At 43.1% G+C, this 22,239-nt stretch overlaps 1 protein-coding gene across 1 annotated transcript in view; it reads right to left on the bottom strand.

Moving 5' to 3' along the window:
• The window catches only part of Hsc70-5 (Heat shock protein 70 cognate 5), a 39,221-nt gene that overhangs the window by 1,043 nt on the left and 15,939 nt on the right, over positions 1 to 22,239 (bottom strand). The window contains exons 6-14 of the mRNA XM_084589984.1: positions 22,126 to 22,232; positions 20,628 to 20,790; positions 20,445 to 20,537; positions 17,952 to 18,161; positions 17,129 to 17,218; positions 16,877 to 17,014; positions 12,861 to 12,965; positions 2,876 to 3,181; positions 180 to 320 (exon numbers count right to left, since the gene is read on the bottom strand). Coding sequence (XP_084446110.1) covers positions 180 to 320; positions 2,876 to 3,181; positions 12,861 to 12,965; positions 16,877 to 17,014; positions 17,129 to 17,218; positions 17,952 to 18,161; positions 20,445 to 20,537; positions 20,628 to 20,790; positions 22,126 to 22,232 — 1,353 coding nt within the window. The remainder of the gene's footprint in view (positions 1 to 179; positions 321 to 2,875; positions 3,182 to 12,860; positions 12,966 to 16,876; positions 17,015 to 17,128; positions 17,219 to 17,951; positions 18,162 to 20,444; positions 20,538 to 20,627; positions 20,791 to 22,125; positions 22,233 to 22,239) is intronic.

Below are 22,239 nucleotides of genomic sequence, written 5' to 3'. Positions count from 1 at the left end.
AATATTGAATATTACTCTGGACACTGGAATTGCTGTTCAATTTAACTTGTACGATGCTTGCCCATCATGTTAATCCACCAACTGCAAAAACTAAAAAAGTGTGACTTCTGCACAAATTAATTACATGCGCCCGACTGTCACAACTCAAAATTGTGGTCTATTTGGAGAGCTTGCCTCACCTTTTTATACGCCATTTCGAAAAGTTTCAGAGATGCTTGCTGAAGGTCATTGGTTGCTTGCTTTATTGAATCTGCCGATTCCTTGTCTTTGTTGCTAAGAATCTCCCGCACCTTGGTGATCTTCTCCTTCAACTTGTCACACTGTAATGAAAATTATTACACGTCACCTGTCAAAGGCAGTTTTTGTAGTAAAGAGAAACCGCAAACTAAGCAACATGCTAGCTAAACTAACATGTTATTCCTTACTGACACTAACAATGTTTTTTCAGTGTAGTAAAGTTCCAGTATTGCTGACAAAAATGGCAAATGAAATTCCCAATATCTTCCAATATTTACATTTCCAAGCCCAAAGATGGTTAAGTTAATGTTATGATGTGTGTCCACCGGAGCTCTCTGGCCAACCACAGCGCGAATGCAGTTGAGAGCTTGCTGCGTATGACTACATGCAGGCCAGTGCACAGAATGCGAGGCGAGAGACTTGGCATTCATATTTGTGTCTGCACTCGCCGTATTGCTTTGCTAGCATTTCGACAGTACTTACAGAGTAACAGCTCTGCACATGAAGGAACTGAACCAACTATGGCCAGCAAAGAGTTTACATCATAATGGCCAGTCACAAAAGTCTGCGAAGGCTATGGCCAACATGCACTTCACTTCCACACAATTTTCTGGCTTATCAAAGGCCTGCTTTCAGTAAAAACTACTAATTTGCTATCATGGGGTGCTAGCCTATCAGTCAAGCTTGACACAGTATTCCCATTATACACTTAAACCTCTATGTAACGAACCTCCATGTAGAGAATTCCTCGATATTACTAAGTTTTTCAATTCCCCAACGCTGCCCCCATTGAAGTGCATGTATTTGAAAACTCCATGTAACAAACATGTCGCGGCAGTTGACCATATAACAAACTCGCAGCACCGACTGTCTCTTCGCTAGTGCCGAGTCACTGTAATTTGGCACAAACCCGCAAGTTTCAAGACGATAAAACAAGAACTGAAGTGACAGGAACACCTACTATAGCAACGAGCGAGCACAGTTGACATATAGCGCTTCGTGTTTCAGCACCGACGCCACATCTCTTTGGCAGATGCAGCAGTCTCCGCTGCTTTTGCTTTCGGAACATGGCACTAGAATAGTTTATGGTTACAAGCGGCCTAAAATAACAGAAAAATGACGCGGAGCGAGCAGCGCACCTCCATTGCTGCCACGCGGTTCTCGCGGGCCGACGCGTGCAAGGCGGCGCCAACGCGCGCGCTTAAGGTTTTTTCCCCGACATCAATTCCGAATCTAGTTTTCGTCCTACATTATCCTTTTGGGTCTTCATGCGAAAACTGCATGTAATGAAAACCTGGCTGTAACGAAAAATCGTAGACATTTTACAATTTCGTTATAACCAGGTTTAACTGTACTCACTTATTTTTCATATTTTCTTATCGTCAGATCTTGACCACGCGACACTAAGCCAAGAAAGGCTTTCACTTTAAAGCTATACTCTCAAGGTGCACTTGGCCTGTGCAGCGATACTTTGCTGCTGGCACACCAGTGTTTTTTTTTATGAGAACCACACACTGACAGCTGCACCCTAAGGAGACTTCGAAAAGTCTTTTTTTCTCCCCTGCAACGCTGCAGTATGCAAGTGCCCCGGCGTGCAAGACGTTTGTGTGCGTAGTCACGTGGGGTTTTCACTTTCACAGCACCAGGTTGATCCATCCGTCGACTGTGCCAGCTCCTCGTGCCCGTGCATTCGCATTGTGAGCAAGGCTTGGCTGGTTTGGTCGCGTTTCTCTGTTTTCGTCTCCTTTGAATTAGCTCTTAGTGACCAAATTTAATTGGTACAACCGAAAATATGGTACAATAGCACTGTTATAAACAGTGTTTTACCATGGAAGGCATGGAAAAGTTAGTGTCGCAGTAGTGAATTGTTATATCCAATATATTGTGGCTAACCAGTATTGCAACTTATTTTATGAATCAGATTTTTTGAACATGGAATGTTATATTTGTGCTTGCATAGCCTACCATTACTCAATGCAGAAATGTGCTGAAATCACTGCACAAAGAGTTTACCACGGAACATAATGCAGTAAACTTCTTTAATTGCTGTGTAATGCGGTCTGCGGGGTAGTATGGTGAACAAACAAGTTTTAGAACTAGCACTGCATTTCGAGAAGCAGTTCATGTCCTTCAACGTTTCCCCAAGACTAATGCTTAGTGTGTTTAGCTAACGGGGCTTTATATGGCCCCTTTTCTTTGCTTTTTTCAGCACTGGATGGCCTTATTTCTGTGTGTGCCAGCACCTTTTCTGTCAAGGGTACATGAGCATGAATTTGTGCCCTTCGTTGTAAGCAGCTGCCAAGGTGACGAAGTTGGTTACAAGTGTCCCTGAATAGTGCAGCACTCATCAGACAAATGGTCAACTTCGTCCATATAAGTCAGCAGCGCGTCCTTTGCGACGAGAACAAAACTGACCACATTTTAATTACGCTATGATGTGTGGTTTCCATGCATGGATCCATGGTTTCGAACATATGCAATCAGTCAGATTTTTTCTATCAAAGCACTAAAAATCTACCTATTACGACAGCTATCTAAAGACAGATTTCAACATCAACACAAGAGCCATGCGTAACCTGCATTTTCTGCCACACTGGCTAACAATGAATAAGTCCCATCAGCAATATGCCTAGCTCACCTCATCCTGTGGCAGCTGATCCTTGAACTCATCCATCTTGGACTCTGTGTCATGAATGATGCCCTCAGCCTGGTTCACAGCTTCAACCGTTTCTTTCTTCTGCTTGTCAGCTTCAGCATAACGTTCAGCATTCTTAATCATGTTCTCAATCTCCTCCTTGCTCAAGCCGCCAGAAGACTGGATGACTATCTGCTGCTCCTTGCCAGTGCCCTTATCTCGTGCCGAAACATGAACAATACCGTTGGCATCTATATCAAATGTAACCTCAATCTGTGGCACTCCACGTGGTGCTGGTGGAATTCCAACCTGCAACAAGTCATACAATCCATTAACTTCTGTTATTAAACAATTGTGACGACAACAATAATAAATGACTTTTACAAAGACACTCACAAGTCAATACAAAATGTGTTACCCAGTACATCCACAAGAGTCTAGTGAATACTCCTCAACCACAGCAGAAGGAATAGCTGCGCACTTTACAGAGAAAGCTTTGCGGACAGCACGAAATCAACTCTGAGCAGCTTTTCATGTTCTGTAGCAAAAATCCAGCGCTGAGAAATTTAAAAAAATGCCAATTAATGCTGTTCAATGTGAAAATACTATTTTACTTATAGCCCATTTGTAAAAGAAGAAATTAATCAGAATATGCAAAAACTTGCAGGAAAGGAAAATGTGACAACTCTACTTGTACATGAAACAGTTATACAGTAGAATCTCGATAAACGGAAATCGGTTAAACGGAACTACCGCTTAAACGGAACAAACGCATCGCGATTGGTTGGTTTTGTATTAAGCCAATGTAAAAAAAATCTCGTTAATCGGAACTCAAATTTTGCGACCACCGCGTTAACGGAACCGAAAAACTCGAAACCGCAACTAGTTGGACAAGCGCAGTGCCATCGCGGTATGCATCAATGCTCCCCTCCTTCTCCTCCCCGCGTCACCACTCCGGTTTCCGTCTCCGGCAGTTTCCGGTTTGCTCGTACACTGCCCTCCGCATCGCTCGCTCGCGTTCACGGCGGTTGTATTCAGTTAGGCCTAAGCCCTAGAGCCCTAGAGCTTTTGTTCGGTCCGACGGCAGCGCAAAAACGACCGCACAATGCACTTGCGTTGGAAAGGAAGATGGAGATCATCAACGACTTCGAGAGTGGTGGCTTCACGAAAACGGCGCTAGCAACGAAGTACGCCGTCCCCAAAAGCAGCCTAACAAGAATTCTTCAGGAACTCTTCAGGAATCCTTTTTCACTAGCCAATAAGTGGTAATTCCCACTCTTTTGACATTTTTTTTTAATTTCAGTACTAGTACTACTGGAACAAAAATTCACTGCTTATTTTTCTCTAATAAAGTTTGTTCTCATAGTGTACCGTTCTCCTTATTACCTAGATTTCGCAAATTGAGATCCGGTGAGACTGCCAACTGCGCGCGCGCGCGCCAGCCGCGTAGGGTTCACGTGGAAGCGGATTGCGCAATGCTGAACCTATTCTCTCTTTAAACGAAACTCCTGATAAACGGAACATATTTTCCCGGTCCCTTGAGGTTCCGTTTATCGAGATTCTACTGTACCTGCTATATAAAAATTTAATGTTGCGTGACAGTAATGCCATTCATTTCCTTGCACACAGCAAAATTTAATACTCCTTGAAAATTACATTTGCCATTGTACAAGTTTCTTGAACCCATCAGCATTTATCTTGCATTAAATGTGTGACCTCAACAACTTTAGGCAAAAACTGGACTTAGCCGGATGTTTATGAAATTTGCTTGGGGAAATGTCTGGAAAGATCAATTCAAATATGAAAATAAAGACCCATACAAATATCCAAGGAGCCAATGATATTAGATTTTTGGATACACTACTCCTACAGTAAAACCTCGTTAAATTTGGACTTCGAATAGACTGCCACAAACCACTTGTGTGAATGCAAAATTTACTTCGTGAAAACCTGCGCAATGGTAACTATTTCAAGGCAAAAACTACCCAACAACAATGGTTTTTAAACATGTCAAATTTTTTAACTCGTGCACACTATGGTAGTGGCGAAAGTGGAGCTGCCCCAAAATAAATGCCTCCACGGTGTCCTTGAATGTGCGACCTGCTAGAGATAGAGCTTCTTTGCATAAGGCATTGGATGTGAGAAGGCTCCAGCACACAACTAGCAAACAGCACACGATCAGTGTGCAGCTTTGGCGTGCTAGAAAAGCAGGAACAGCTAGAAAGCATCATGTCACCCCGAAGAGACAAAATGACTACGGGGACGGCAGGGGAAGAGGAAAATCAGTGAACAAGGCTACCACTGTTCTATATAGCATGCTGATATACTGTATATACACATGGCTGGCTGGTCAATATGCACGGCTGAGAGCCACAATCTTCTCTTGGCCTATTGATGAGGGTCGGCAGATTTGCCAACATGCCTGCCATTCCACGTGCCAGAGGGCAGGGTCTTGCGAAATGATTTAATATTTCCAGTTACCGTAAAAACATGCATATAATACGAGATGTAATTTCGGGATAGTTAAAACAGAAAAAAAAAAAAAAGCTTTCATTCGCATATGAGACAAAGAAAAGAACAGCAAAAGTATTTATTTGCACTACATTTCGCATTTGCCCAGCGAGGCCTATGTGCTCCACGCTGTCACGTCCAACGCCACCCCGCACCAGGCATTGAATAATGCCACAAACCATCATGTGCCGGTGCTGATTAGTTTCCCTTCTCATGCAGATACACTTGATAGGAGAATTTCACGTTCTAAAACCAATAGGCCGCTTCCAGCTCGGACACGGGACGGCAACGCACGAGCTGCCGGGCGCCATGCTTTGTGCCGCGCCAGTTTGTGCCTATCCCCGAGCGCAGGCGTGCAGCAAGTGCGCCCAGGAAGTATTCTCAGATTTGCAATCGTAGTCGTCTGGCACGTGTATAGTCTGCCGAGAGTCCCTTGGTCTGCCGAGAGCCCCTTGGTGGAGACCAGTACAAACTCTTCTTCAGTACCTCTAGACACGTTCGGTACTCTGCATATGTTCGAAAGCGCGACCACCGCACTTCTTGGAAATACCGGTAAAGTGTCCGTGATTCAGTTGTCAGGCATGGTGGCATGGCTGGGGAGGCCCGTGACAGACCCATGTAACATGCCGATTGGTCCTTTCACCATCTCTACATCGTGCAAGGTGTGATCAACCTCCTTCCGGTCACGTGCACGTGGCAATAGTCCCAAGGTTAAGAGTGGTGAAACAAGCCGCCAACGCCACCGCCAGACAGCACCTCCTCTCACTGGAAGTCTGATGCTAATAGTGCCAATTAATAATAAGGACAGAGCTGCCAATTTAGGACGAAATTTGCTCAGATCCACACATAATACGAGGCGGACATCTGACATGGTAAAATAAAAAAAAAACCTCATATTATACGCAGTTTTTACAGCACGGCCAGAGGTCGAATGTTTAAAACATTTAACACACAGGCCATACCTCAACAAAGCACCACTCCAGGAGCCTGTCAGAGCCACCTGAGCCACCAGCAGTGCGACGTCTGAATAAACGAGCTTGCAACATTACAGCAACAGTGGAAGCAGGCTAGAGCATATTCGAAAAGCTCAGAGCAGTAATAATCCCACTTTGGAGCAGCTTTGGAGCATATTGCTAGGACCAAATACCTTTAATAATTGCAATTGTCTATTCCTGACAGAAAAAAAAAAAAGATGCATGTCTCCTGCTTATTTTGCAGTCAGCTGTGAGCTAACTACACATGCAACTCTGACGAAAGAAGATAAACAGCTAATAGCTGACCAGGGAAACAATTTACAACGAACTAGCAGAAAATGAAATGCTTGCTTGAGCACTTCATAGCCGAACACCAAGTTTGACAAATAGCTTTTGTCCATTTTGAATTGACAATTTAAGTGCGCAGTCGTCACTTTCATGTGCTCAAACACCGCCACCACTTTGGAAATTTTTCTCTTATTGACATGAGCTCCGCTCTCCACCTTGTGCACGTCCTTTGATTCTATACCTGTGCTGATAAGTTCCTGGGCACCGATGGGTAGCCTTTTCCACCTTTAGATCTTTTACTTTGCTGCCTTCTGCCTGTAGATCCTCATGCTTTTCCTCAAGAGACGCTGAGGCTTCCTCAATGTCAACACGTCAGCAATAGGTCTCATGTGATAGCAAATTTGAGAAGGTCTTAGTGGCTAGCACATTCATGGCATCACCCCTATAACTTTTCAACTATGCTTAAGGCTTGACACACTTGTTAGTGACGAAGAGGCTCGATGGTGAAGTACATGCTTGTTTTCACTGAACCCTCTAAACATTGCCATGTGGCAAGGAAAGAATGGCCTATGTGAGCACTTCTATTCTTGAATATTTGGTTTTTCCAGTGGGCATTTTCAGTGCAATAACTCTGCTTGAAATTTCCCGGTTAGACATTCACATGCAAGCTACAACCACTCATGGGTTACCGATGACTGATTGAGTCGACTCTCGATAAACTAATAATTCGAACCTCTGGTTCATACAAACACAATTTTTTAATTTTGGGTCGCCAGCTACAGTTTCACTGCCTTCAAAGCTGCTTAATTCGAACAGCTCCTTAAGCTCCCGGCGAATGTAAGAGCGAAAGCTGTGGCCAAAGACATCAGGTTTGCGGCACTGCAAGAGCTGAAAATCCGGCCCCTTTGTATGATTAATTCAGATGTTGCCGGTAGAGTAATAAAAACATTGCCTTTCACTCCTGCTTTTAGCTACATTTCTGTATAAGAGGTTCTCAAACTGGGTTCCGTGACCCTCACACTGGATTGCTCCACCCTCCTCACTAAACACCTCTTGCAACGCTTGTGGATCAGGCACAGTACATGGCTTACTAAAGCCCATTTCAAAGCTAATATTAGGTCTTTAAGGCCTAGATTATTCCTCAGTTTCGTATCGTCACTGACAGCAAGCAATAACAGCCCTGTCATTGCTGTACACGTCTAGAATGCTGAAAAAAGTGTGGAGGCTGCCATGGAGCATAAGGCGACTGAAGGTGTGGGCTGCACCGCCACGCTAGCCAAGCCTAGCCAAGCCAAGCAGAAACAGACAAGTGTGCAGATCTCATCGTGCTTTTCCACAAGTTCGATGGTGTCAGTGGGCCGGGCAGAGCTTTGCCACAAGCGAGCCCATAATAGCAAAAAAAAAAAAAACAATATCTGCTAAAAGCGCTGCCACCGAAGCAGAGAACAGAAGGCAGCCAAGCCATTACATGATTCTGTGCACAGCTCAGCTGATTGAAGCAACGCCATCCTCAGTAGCTTTGACCAGGCACAAAAATGGGGTAGAAAGCTTCATCTTGTCACTAGTTTTCTGTGTTTTTGTTTTGAATTTAGAGGTCTCAGCATGAGTGGAGCGGTGGGCATTTGATAAAAATTTAATTGCCAAAAGCAAGAAAACAAATGCCTACAAAAGTTAAAGAAAAAACAGGAAAGGCGCCCTGAGCTTTGACGCAAAAAGTGTCGGAATCCCTACCACAGAGAAATAATTCTAAAATCCTAATTGTATGCATTGATATTAATGAAGCAAGTCACATTTAATACTAATACTAAGGTACTAAAGTAATACTAAGGTGTACATCTGCCTTTCATATACCAAACAAAAACAATTTGTCACTTGAAGTTTGAATTCTACTTGACTTTATTGAGAAGGATGTCTTTCTCATGCCCTGTCACGGTGGATCCAACCCCCACGTACAGCTAAACTTGGTGGGAAACATTGAAGCAGCCAGTTTGGGGCAGTTTTGGAGCAGTAGTCGGACCTCATAACGAATACAGATAATAGCAAATTATCGGTTCAGTGAAAGCTCGATAATTCGAATTTTCGGACTTTGCGAGCTGCACCTATGATCAAAGCTCAACAATAGATATTGCCATGTAAGGCAGAAGTAGTCACAGCACTTATCAGGCCACATGTTTACATTACAATGGGAGCTCCCATAGAGCCTCTACACTGTGGCTGGTCCTATACAGTGAAAGCTTGTTAACTCAATTTTCAGATAATTTGAACTACATTACTTGATCCAGATAGACGTCTATGTATAAAAAAGTCTTAATTCGACACGAGCTTGTTCCGCTACGGATAATTCAAACTACGTGCCGCCGTGCCTGGGAGGCCTGGCACCTAGCACATTGCCTAAGAAATAGCTTTGCGGTAGACAGGCATAGTTAGAGGCTGCACATGTCCAAAACGCGGTCAGATGAAACCAGGTAAAACCAAGAAGATTGGATAAAGCCTAAATGACGCCATGACCGGCGCGGCGGCCAGCGGGGCCGGAGGGTAGGGGTTGGCGGTCACAGCGATGGCTGCCTGCTCTTCTCTTCCACACAACCACCGAAAAATGAAGCTAAATACTCATTAATTCGACCCCCGTTAATTTGGAACTACAGATAAGTATTTCTGCCAGCGTGGTCCTAGCCAACGTCCATGAAAGGCTATGACATTGGACGGCCGCTACGGGTGTCGAAATAAAAAACCAAATGGTCCATCCTTCCACCCATCAGTCATCAACAAAAGCATGCGGGCCGGGCTTTTAGTGCCATTTAATTCAAAAAGGCGCTTGCACTATCCCGCATTCCAATGATTATGCGGCAGTGGTTGCCGCCTGTCCCACACCAAACACAGCATGATAAGATAAACCTACTGAAAATGAGACTTGCACAACCGGAGGAGCGCTGGCACTCTGCCAAGTGACAAGTTGCTCCCCCCTTTGCTAACTTCAAAGGCTAACACCATGATGTTATCGCTGGGCAGCCCCTTGGCACACTACCAAGAAATACGCTGTGGAATGCGATGGCGACATCGCGAAACCGAGGGATGCTCTAAAGACAAACGCTTTCCTTTTCAATTTCTCAGTGGTAAATGTGAGGGGTAGGCAGGTGGGCTCATTATGCGAGGGGGTCGTTACGCGAGTATGGTAAATTTACTGTAATGCAAATGGGTCTCGTCAGTTTTTTTTTGAGGCCATTCGATAATTCGAACATCGGATAATTCACTTTTTTCCCCGGTCTGTGAAGTTTGAATTAATGAGTTTTTACTGTTCAACAAAGTAAAAGTAAATTCTGGTTTGTCTATATACTTTATTTCTATGGGAGTTCTATCTAAATAAAAAAAAATCCAAATTTGATGTTCAGCAGGTTCAACGAAGCAATGACAGTAGTAGGAAAAGTACTCAAAAGCGACATGGGATCAGATTCGGTCAGCGATCCTTTTTGTCAAATTAGAAGTGACTGAACACACGCGGCATCTCTACCCCCAGGCGGTAAAGCTCCTGCCATCTTGTGTCACCTGCAACTCTAACTGTTAACTGTATTTAAGGGGGGACGCGGGCTTTGAAAGTCGAAAAATCGCGAAAAAGTCGGCTTTTCAAAAAGTACATATCTCGGCTGTATATGTTATAAACTACCTCTCCTATAATTATAAACGCCTAATTCATCGTAGAACTGCTTTAAATTAAATATACAACTGGGCGCGGCAGCCCCAGAGTCGCGAGCGAACGGCAAAAGTACCCAAACTTCGCGCGCGCGCCATTTCTCTGCCGCTGAACCGAGCGCCGCCATCTTGGTCTTGTTTTGTTTGTGAATGCTCGCCCTTTTCCATATTGCCTTCGCTGGCGGCGTCCGCGGCGTAGCAGAAGCATGGCTCGCTTGTGATTGGGGGCCTTACAGCATAGAGTTTCTTACTCTTACCTAGAGGGAAAGCTGTGCTGCCGTCTATGGGCGTTTACATGGAGCTTCCAGACGGCCAGTTCAGCCACCATGGGCGCTCAAAGCATCATGGGCCGGTGAGCTACCGAGTGCAGAACTACAACTTTTGGCCAAAACTAATGCAAAGATAAACGTTGTTCTACCGTAAATAATGCCCTAAGATTGAATATTGTGACTATAAATTGTAAAGAGAGAGAGAAACAGCATGTCAGTGTGATATTTATCCAATATAAGCGATGGCTCTTTCTCCTATTGGCTTAGTTTTGAGCAGCACAAATACCAATATTTCGTACTTAATAGGCAAACTTTGAAATAAAAAAACGTTATAAAAATATTTATGATTGTGCAATCACTTAAGAAAGTTTTTAGTGGCATTTTGGGAAACAAAAACCATTTATTGGCGACGTCTGCTTTTGAGCCTTCGCTACTATGGCTTTCGCGGTCTATGTCCGCACCTTCAAATGATGATGATGACGAAAAAGAAACATCGCAGTAACGCCACTCCACGTACCCGAGAAAAACCGACTGTCCCGCAACAAGTAGCACACCGGCCCATGATTCTTAGCGCGCCCATGGTGGCTGAAGTGCAGCGCCCTCAGCTTTCCCTCTAGTTAGTGTAAGGAACTCTATGCCTTACAGGGATTGTTGAGCTTCCCGCGTCTCGAATTCGGGCTGTGATTGGACAAAGCGCGCGCTCCGTGAGACCGCGGGGGATCGCGCGACTGCTATTAGCTGCTGCGCGCGCTGACGCGGTAGCCCCTCCCCGGCGCGTCGTCTGCTCCGGCTTGCTACTGAGCTGGCGTCCTTTGTACGCTCGCTGAATCGCTCCACGTTTCACCATTTTGAGATCGCCGTGATCATCGCTCATTACGAATTCTGGTGGCGTGTTTTGAACGGTTATGTGCACTTTGTGGATTATTGCACGGTCGGCCACGATGCGCGCTAAGAAGTTCAAAACACTGCATACGTCGTCGTTCTGTGAATGCCGTCCGAATCGCGAAGTTAGCAAAAGGCGTTGTCAACGGGCGCAGAGACGCTTCTATTAGTGCTGCTTCTGCTACATCACTACTAGACCGAGTGCGCTGCCACTTCCAACTGCGCATCTTTCGCGTCAACGTAAGGAGGCGGCGTTTGAAGCGTGCCTGCTGTACCGACCTTATCAACCTCGGCCATCTCGGCCTCCCGTATCGCGTCTGTCATCTCAAGCGATAACGCGTCGTCAGCGTCGTCCGCTGTTCGCATGAAAATGCACTTTCCGAGGGAATCGGGGAGGTGGAGGCACAACGTGCTGCAGTAAAAAACAAACTTTAGACTTGAAAATGCTGTCTTAAACTTCAAGGGCCATTTTCTCAGAATGAATTTTTTTCATGGTATGGTTCCTTATTCCCGCAATATTTCTGGAACCGCTAATCGGATTCACACCTGGTTTTTTTTATTGTGTGCCTGAATAAATTTCCGAGGGCAAGACAAGCTCATTTTTTCAAATTATTGAGTCTGGAATTTATAATAAACAATCAAAATTAGGCTAATGCAAGTCCAATTAGTGGCACTAACTTCAATGCACTGCTAAAAGTTTTCGGCAGTGAAATTAAAAAAAAAGGGCTCTGTCTTGCCCTGTGGTACCTATTCAGGAACCTTCATAATGAATTTCATAGTGCCAACACATTTTGCAAGTTCACCAGGCATGGAACAAGGAACCCATGTGAACCATTCCGATATACTTCTCTAATTTGAGTACCAATGTGCGCAGCTTCATGAAACTTTGCAGTTATTCAAATGGCTGTGCCATGAGTCTACCCTGAAAATTTCATTCAATTATCTCAAGAAACAACAAAGTTGGTATTCAAAGGTAGCCTCCCCCCTTAAGCACAATTCTGGTGCCACTTCCCCAAAAATTCCCACTGGCAGAAACAGGCATCAGGTTTAGAAAGATAAAAAAACTGAACAATGCAAATGAGTGCATTTCTATTTTGCCATTCCCAAATTGTGCAAATCTCCGTCGACATCAATCTTAAATCCTCTTTAAAGCAAATGCTTACTACCTGCTGCATTGTTTCCAAACCAGCTGCTTTCAAATAACGGGGAGTAATGCCTTCTGTCTCGTTTATTCCTTTACACTCTTGAGAGCTGTCATCATCGATAAACAAGTGAAGTTTATTCGGAACAAAAGCTAGGATTGACAACTTTCAACAGCGTGCCCACTTTAATACCTTGCCACCCACTTTTCCAGACTGACAGTCAAGAATGACTTACCAAGCTAAACTGGCCAAGAAGCTTGTTGTCACAGGCCATCTCACGCTCACCTTGGTGCACCTTGATTTCCACCTGCGTCTGACCATCAGCAGCAGTAGAGAAAACCTGCAAGCATAAAATGACACCATGAAGGGGCAATTCAACGTATATTAACCATACTCCCTGTACAGCAATCTACAGCGTATTCCCAAATAAGTATTTACCTGGCTGTACGCATTTTTGGGACATACTGCAGAATAAAGTTTTTTGATGTAGGAGTGTCACTTCCCAAGTTGACCTTACATGGACAAAACTGCCGTGCTGCTAAGATGACAAGTAATCAGCATTAGGCTCACTGAAATACATAGGCTTGCTAAAACTATAAAGCATGCCTGTGCAAATATTCTATATGTTTGAATATTCAGTCAACCAGTAAAGTATTTGGCAGTCAATTTGATTCAATTCTTTGGAGATCAAAACTGCTAAATACTAATTTCACACCATAAACATTTCTGGAACATGAAGTATGTGAAAATCAAGCTTTTTTTTTCTTCTTTGAAATTTTTTTTAACTCCTATTCATTTAGACACTGTGGTGGTCTCCATGAAGTCCAAATAAACAGCGACTGTAGTAGATAGCTGGATTGCCGCAGCCTGAGACGACATAGAAAATTTGGTCTCACACTTGTTCAGAAAGCCCCGCATTTTGAATGCAATTGATGGAACAGAAGACTGTGCACTGTACGAGAACAATGACGAGGAAACTAGCTTGGGTTGGCTTATGGGGTTTAACGTCCCAAAGCGACTCGGGTGAGACACCCACGAGGGAACTAGTAACAACAATCAGGAATGAGTGGGGGCAGGTTCATACCCCCTTCAGGTGCCAACTAAACTTTCAGAAAGAAAAATTATTTTTTTGCACCATGCATGATGAGTAGGCCAGGCAGAATTCAAACAAAAAATTATGCAAAAATATTTATTTTTTATTCGTGTCCACATATGTGGACATGGCGCCTCAAACATTTTCTGCATTTTTCTAACTAATTATTAAGCATAAATAAATGCTATCCTCTGAAAATATCTCCGCGCCTTCAAGATTTGGACACCTGCACGCAATCAGCGCATTATGTACTGCTCTTGCACAAAATAACGAAGCGCCGCGGCCACTTTAACAATTTCAGCATTAAGACTCGGTGTCCACATTTGTGGATGCGAAACTCTGAAAGTCCGCTGAAGCACTTTTTCAATGTCTAAGACAATGAAACTTGGAATGCAACATCTACATTCCCCTATTGACACATTCATTACAATAAATAGTATTATTAGGCATCAGTTTAGAAAGAGGCATGCAAAAATAAGAGCTACTGATTCGTCCCGCCGTAAAACGCTGTGACGTTCATCTTTACTTGCTGTTTACAAACACATTTTGCTGTAGCAACAAGAGGTGGCACCACATATTTAACAGGGCAGGTTCAAATGTTACAGGTGCCAAATTCAAAGGCAGGAATGCGCACTCCGTGCAAAGATATAATGAAGTTTGGGTCGCGTCAACATTTGTGGACGCAATGCCTGAAGGGGATATCAAATGAACTATATTTACGTCTTCTAGCTGTTGCCAGTTTCAATTTTCTCATTTTCCGTCGACTTATACAATCAAAGCCAGCCTAGACTGAGAAAGTATAGCAACAGAACCTCAGTGATACAGCCTTTGCTGATATGAATTGGTGGAATTCCCCAGCCAAATTGCATTGTCTACAACGAGCAGAATTTCAGATGTTCCAAACACCTTTCTCCCACACCACTACAAATGAAACAAATGCACAAGCTGTGACCCTCAACTTTGAGCACTACACACTCCCCGCACATCGTTAACTTCGCAATCGCTAGTAGCATCGGATACACAGGGACCAGCCTGCGTCTGCCAGAGTCCTAACTCCATAATCAGTAGTCTCGCTGCGCAGACAGGGAGCAATATGCCGTAGCAAGCAGACCGCACATTGCCCACATCGCGTGAGCTGTGGCCACAAAACTGTAAGCAAATTTCCTCAGTCTTAAACAGATCAGCATGAATGAATTTTCCATGCATCACTTCCAGAATAATGTTTTCTGCTGTTTTCAAAGCAACTGTGTTCCAAACGGAGTGATCGTCAAGCCAAGGTCGCTCCATGCGGCAGCTAAGACTGCTCCGTCGAAATCGGCGGATCACATTGGAAGTTTGCGTGACGTGTTCCTTCAGCGGCACAACTCATTTTTGGTGGCTTGTCCCCGTCGTGCCAGCTCTATCTTTTGCACTCCATAGCAGACTATCAGTACTTGCCACCACTATATAAGTAAATTATTGCCATGAACTAGCACTCGTTTTTGAAGACAGTGAGTCAATGAGCTGCAGTAGTACTGATTAATCTTTTTACAGATCTTAGCTCGAAAAGAGAATGCAAAACTATTTATACACCAAAGCTGTTATTTGTATATTTTGTAAACTTGAAGCCACCCAATTACTGCTCTGATCCGGAGGACAGAAAACGGTGAACTGCGACTTTGTTTCATTAAAAAAAAATGCTGAAGAACACTTTCTGTGTTGCCCGCACTTGGCTGTGCAGACATGAATGAAAGAATGTAGCAAACTGGTGATATTTATGCCACCTTAAAAAGCTGCGGGAACAATTCAGAAAAAGTTGACGAGCACGTGAAGTATCAGCAAGTGCAAAGAACGACAGGCACTTCTTCCGTCAGTTTGTGTGTGCCACCTACTTGCTCCGGTCAGAGCACGGGCATGCTAAACACAAAGTCCGGACACATGATCTGCGCCAGATTCAAGCAGTCTTGTCGCGGAGTGCGTGGGCCAACTTTGGCTTTCAGGCTGGAATTCATAAACATAAATTTAGTTTGTTCTGAAGATACGAAATTTTGGATACAAACTTTTTCGTCCTGTAAGATTTTTAGTATTGTTTCGTGCTGCAACCTTCAACCAGGAGTAATTTTATTCTAAGTGCGTTGAGCAGGCGAAAGCCTATGCTCGACAAGGAGGGCCTTGCAGCTGGCTAATGTGGGCTGCCTCGCATATCTTCTGTGTGTTTTGCACCCCCAGAAAGCACATTAGCGAATCGTTGTCCATTGTTGCGGGAGTAGTATTGTTTCTAGATTTTATCACAGAGGTTCTACTGTATCTAGAAAGCCGCATGTAAAGCAAACACTTTGCACACAACTGTATGAATTGCACGGTATCTATAACTGATCACTGTTTTCTGCTGGTTGAAGTGCCGAAGATGGAAGCACCGCTGCCAGCATATTAGCAGTTTCCATTTTGATACACCAAGCTGAGCTCAGTTCGTTCTCTCCTCAAGGGTTCCCATTAGGAGACGAAAAATTGCACATCACTGCTCAGCCAACAATGACAACACATCAACCCACATATATAGCTCTTGACATGTGTCAGTGCTTTTAAAAAAAAAAAAAAAACAAGAAAAAGCAAGATTATGAACCTTGACAACTGTGACAGTGTCAGCTACCTGAATGCACTGTGATAGACCTTTTTTTTTTCTTTTCACATTCAGATTATATTCCAATTCAATGCAGAAAAGTAAAAAATGCCACAGCATCGAAATATTGAGCATTACTCTTTTCAAAGCAACAAGAGCTGGCTTTGAGGTATGTCGCAGTAGAATGCTCATAATTTTATGCGTCACATGCATTCCCAGTAAGACTACACCAAATCGTTGCTACCGCAGTTAAACATACGGCCACGTTCCCCCCATACTAGATTACCAGAAAAAAAATAATAAATAAATAAATAAATAATAGAATAATAAATAAAATAATTTCGAAGCATCACAGGCCTAAAGCTAGAAACACTACAGCTCCATAAACTCATGTGACACGTAAGAACAAGTGGAAAAGAAATTCCACAGCAAAGTATGCACGCATATTATAGAACCTGAACCCCACAGACGACGGGCTGGCGACTTGCAATGGGCAACATTTTGTGTGCAAAACTATTTGCTTGGCAGTACAGGAATGAACGGACTGAAAGGCACAAACCTGGCTCTTCTTAGTAGGAATGGTTGTGTTCCTATTGATTAACTTGGTGAACACTCCTCCCAGTGTTTCTATTCCAAGAGAAAGTGGAGTCACATCCAGCAGGAGGACATCTGTAACATCTCCCGCTAAAACGCCACCCTGCAAAACAATGAAAGAAAAGCTGTACCCATTTTTATCCTCATGCTCCTCCACCACTTTTGCCAAACTGAACAATCAATACTCAATGCTATATCACCAACTGAAAACTCTCACCTGAATGGCAGCACCTACAGCAACTGCCTCATCAGGGTTTACTGCTTTGCTTGGCTGCTTGCCAAAGATTTCCTGCACAGTTTCCTGGACCTGAAAACATTATGTAGCTACTGTCAGCAAAACAGTTGGAAAAATATGCAGCAAAATATCAAGCGATAAAGAAATGCACTACAAACCACTTGGCATCAAAAAGCTCAGGTCACTCTCTCCTCAAGGAACTCATGTTCCAATTAGGAGACGAAAAATATTGGCATCATAGCTTGCAACTACTCTTGATACTCAAGTGGTCTGCATTGATTATAAAATACCTCAACGACGAAGCCTTAGCGTCTATTTCCTTGATGCTAAGAGCAGCTCAGATAATTTTACAGGCCTAATCCTAAATGTTTCAATATAATCTACTGTCAAAACAAAGTGCTTGTTGAGACAGCCTGTCTCAAGTAAGTGCTCAATACATCTATGTTCCTTTATATATGACAGCTAAACTGCATTTCATCAATGACTAACATTGCTTTTGTTTCCAACTGTCAGAAAGTGCAAAGATAAAAGCACGTACAGTAGCTGAATAATTTTTCTGACTTCAATAATTCGGATCTCCATGATATTTCAGACTGTTAAGGAATGATCATGCATGTTATAGAAACATACATACTCTTAGGGGGGGGGGGGGGGGGGGGTCATGAGAGTGAAATATTTTCGTACTGAGCTCATTTGGTGTGGTGCAGCTCATTTGGTCTTGGTTGGCAGCTACGATGCTAAGGCATTGCCGAAATTAATACCTGTTTTATTATGGCATGGGGCAATTCGATCCACAGGGGCTCACCTTTGGCATCCTTGTCATGCCTCCCACGAGCAAGACCTCTCCTATGTCTGTGCGCTTCACCTCACCATCTTGCATTGCCTTTTTGCATGGCTCCACAGTCCGCCGAATGAGGTCTGCTACAAGGCCTTCAAACTTGGACCTAGACAACTTCAGTGTCATGTGCTTGGGACCAGACTGATCCATGGTCAAATAGGGCAGGTTGATGTCGGTCTGCATAAAGAATGAATAAAATACAGGTTCACTGTATAACGAAAATAACGCTGTTGCAGTCTCTTTGAACCTTAAATACGCAAAGAAAGCAATAATGCATAACAACCCTGCCACACAAACATGCCTGCGTGGCATAAGGGTAGCGTGTCCGATTCGAGATTCAAAGGTCCCAAAGGGCTCGATCCCCATCTCACCTTCCCATCTCCCTCAGCCATGCCACTTACCTACTACCACGTGCCCGAAGCAAGCTCATGATTTTTCGCTCACTAAGAGATCTGCAGAATCAGCCTTCAAGGGGGAACAGTACCTCGTGAGGTAAGGGAAGGATTTTGGTATTGTTCTGTATTGACCACATGCATGGTCTAAGTATGTACAGCCAATGACGCGTGCTTGACCGATATGCAGCATAACCTATAAAAGAGCGTCACCATCTGAAATAAAGGGCTCTTTGTGCTACTGCCATTGAAGCATCTGTCTGCTGCTTAAAACGTAACAGGTACTATGTTTCTCAGCTCCTGTTTTGAGAAAAATTGCCTTGATATTTCATCAAAATATTTAAGTCATGTACAAAATCTTACTGAAAAATATTACACCATATCAAAAACCTAAATTTGTGTTACACATTTTCAGAAAGGCACAGTGTTACAAAACTGCTGCCACCACGAAACAAAAATTCATATTAATCTTCTCTAATTTCTGTAGCACTGACTAGAATTGCACATACCCATTCTTTGACAAAAAAAAAAAAAAAAGAGAAGGGCACTTTGAACACTGATATTCAACATCGAACTTTTTACGGTAACATAAATAACTAGTTTTAAAAAAAACTTACTGGTACAATTCTCTAGTTCGGCAGATGCATTAGACATACATTTATATTCCTTGAGTTCAATTCGATTTTTTTTTTCTTGCAAGGGTTGATAAGATGTTCCAAATAGGCACCAAAGCAGTACAATAAAACCTCATTGATACGTTTAAAAAAAGAATGCCAGAAAAACTGCATTATTCATGATGACGTTTAATCCGAACTGCCTGATAAAAAAAACAACTTCTGAATGAGGTACAAAGGCACTGAGAATGAGACTTTCACAGCATAAAACTGTAGATCATTTATAGACATCAAGTATGCACAGCTCCTCTTTTTAGCTCTCGCAGAATTCAGTACGTATTTGCATTGTCCTAAGCATAGAAGAGATTCAGTAACAAATCTGGTTCGTAGAAGGAATGACAAGCCGGGACCGCTTCCTTGGTTGTTTCCGGATGCTTCGCCCCATCACATCAATGACATGTGGGGAAGCCATCGCGATGGTTTACAGTCGCTGCAGTTTTGCTCATGCTGCTTCTCCCAGAAACTCTCTAAGCTCCCCATGTCTTAGCTCGGAGCACAGTTACTGAAACTTCAGCAGGACCACACAAGAGTTTCATCACAATAAAACACAAAATGACATGAGAGGACTGTCTACGATCGCAGCTAGTGAGCAGTTAAATGCAATGTACCAAGCTCCAACGCCGATGGTGCTCCACATAGCAAACACCGCAATCTCAGCCTATTTCACCTTTGGAATGTGGCACTATAACAGTTCATGTTCAAAGGTGGCAAAAAATAAAGACTGGACAAGCAGTGCGCACTTATTCTTGCTATGAGGTTGCTTGTGGGATTCCAGCACAGTTAGCTCTCGCGCTTCGGTAGAGGACATGGTAAAAAGCACCAGCAACACAAAGCGAAGAAGAGTGTGTTGATGGCAGGTAGGTCGAGAGCCAGGGACATGTTTGAGGAGGCATGTGCGTCTGCTCCTCCACAGCCTGCGGAGGCATGACCACGTGTACTCCTCTAGCTCCTCTGCTGCGCCCAACTCTCCCCACCTCACTCATAGCCGCGTAATGCAAGTCACAGTGAAGGTGGCGACTGCTCCTGCTGCTGTGTTGTCAGCACGATCTGACGGCTAGAATGCGAAATGTTTTATTGCTTCTGTAATTTTAAGTAATTCAGCATTATTGTAAATGCTTTCAAGGTGAGTTAGCCCATATTTCTTGTTTTGGACTGTTCTGCATTGTCCCTTTAAGTCTTCAGAAAAAATTTGCGTATAGCAAAAAACTGGATGCAACAACAACAAACAACAAAACAAAAAAATCACTTTTGTTTTGTTATGACCATGTTTAACTGTACTGTGTTTAATGAACAAATTGAGAAAACATTTTTTTACCACTATTTTTTTACCTCGTATCCCCCTAATGCTTAGCGTTAACACAGCTGCCATGGACAGGTAAGGAAATACACAGTACCTGCACTGAAGAAGAAAGCTCAATTTTAGCTTTCTCAGCCGCCTCCTTTAACCGCTGCATAGCCATGTTATCCTTGGTAACATCTATGCCTTGCTGTAAATGAAGAAAATATTGCATCATTGATAAAAGTAAAAAGCTAAAAAGTCAATTACAACACTTTTACGAACCATAAAATAGCACTACCTCACGCTTGAATTCTTGGACAAGAAATTTCACGAGGGCATTGTCAAAGTCTTCTCCGCCAAGGAATGTGTCACCATTAGTTGACTTCACTTCAAACACACCCTTCTGGATTTCGAGCACAGAGATATCAAAAGTGCCACCTCCCAAGTCATAAACAGCAATGCTGCAAAGGAATAGTGTTCAAGCATTAGTCCCAATTGCTGGAACTGGCCACATCATAAGCAATCATACTGAAAACAGTGACAGAAGTGCCGCCTCTTACAAAGAAAGGCCCTGCTAAGTGTTGGTTACCATGTTACAAGTTAAATACAATCGGAGCTCAGTCATTCTTCTCATCAAGGAATGCTATTCCATTATGAGAAGAAAAATTTGACATCACAGCTCAAGATTATTTTAACAATAAGTTGATAAGTGAACCTAGACTGAATGTGTACACAGATAAGCAGAACAAAATTTATATAATCACAACCTCTGCTGTCCATAATCAATCAACAGTACACCCTGCCACAACGGCTCGGTGGCCAGGGTTCTTGAAAGTTTATCCCAAGTATGCTGGTTCAATTCCCGCCATAGCATGCTGAAAAACAATAAGTGATCAAAATTTCCTGAGCCCTCCACTATGGCTCAGGAAAGGAACATTCTTCTAATTAGTTTTCCTTTGCTGTCACAGCTTCTTTACAGTTTTTGCTCATGCAACAAGCTTAGAGCACAAGGAAACATCATATTCCAATCGACTCCCAGAGTATAAAGGCAAAAAGTTCAACATGGACACGCAACTAACAAGAAAGATAGCACCCAATTAGTTCACCCATTGTTACCGCTGTCAAATATAGCTGCTGCGCTGTGACAACATCGGCTCAAAACAAACTTTTCTGGAGAAGATCAAAATATTAAACATTACTATCTCGATGACCTCCTATGGCATCCAGGCCTCGCAAAGACCTGTATCATGCACAAAATTAATAAAAATTGAGTGCTGGATTAGCATCACAAAGACCCTTTAAACACTATCAAAACAACTGGCTAAAGTGCAAATTTCAAACGACATAGAGCACAGTGTACTACAAACTGTGCTTTGCTAAAAAAGAAAAAAAACAAACAATATTGCTCATAACCTAAGAATCAAAACAAACTTCCTTGTTTCCATTACTTATGTGTACCTTTGTTTGAAACTTTTTGCTCCTCAATTCAACCATAGTTAACACCTTTCAAAACAACTTCATTTTGCAACCCTTAGTGACCAACACAAATATTGCAAAATAAATACAAAAGAGCACTTCTTATATTGACAGCATGAACCAAAGGCAACTTGCCATGAGTCTGACTAAGGTCCAGTCTAACTTAGCATAAATGTTCCAGCATTTATGGCTCACTAATGGCCTTGTAGTTTTTGAGAAGAGAACCTCACTTGTACATAAATGAATCATTAGACAAGCTGACAACTAAACAACCCCTTCACAGGCAACATTTTTTTCAAATAAAAGTAGAAACAGCTCACATTTTATCATCAGTCTTGTCCATGCCATAGGCCAATGCTGCAGCAGTGGGTTCATTGATAACTCGAAGGACGTTGAGACCAGCAATTTGGCCTGCATCTTTGGTTGCCTGCAAA

This window comes from Amblyomma maculatum, chromosome 1, assembly GCF_055883805.1.
Source record: "Amblyomma maculatum isolate TAMU_Amacu chromosome 1, ASM5588380v1, whole genome shotgun sequence".
NCBI classification, from domain to species: Eukaryota; Metazoa; Arthropoda; class Arachnida; order Ixodida; family Ixodidae; genus Amblyomma; species Amblyomma maculatum.
This window is presented reverse-complemented; position numbering and strand designations above follow the sequence as displayed.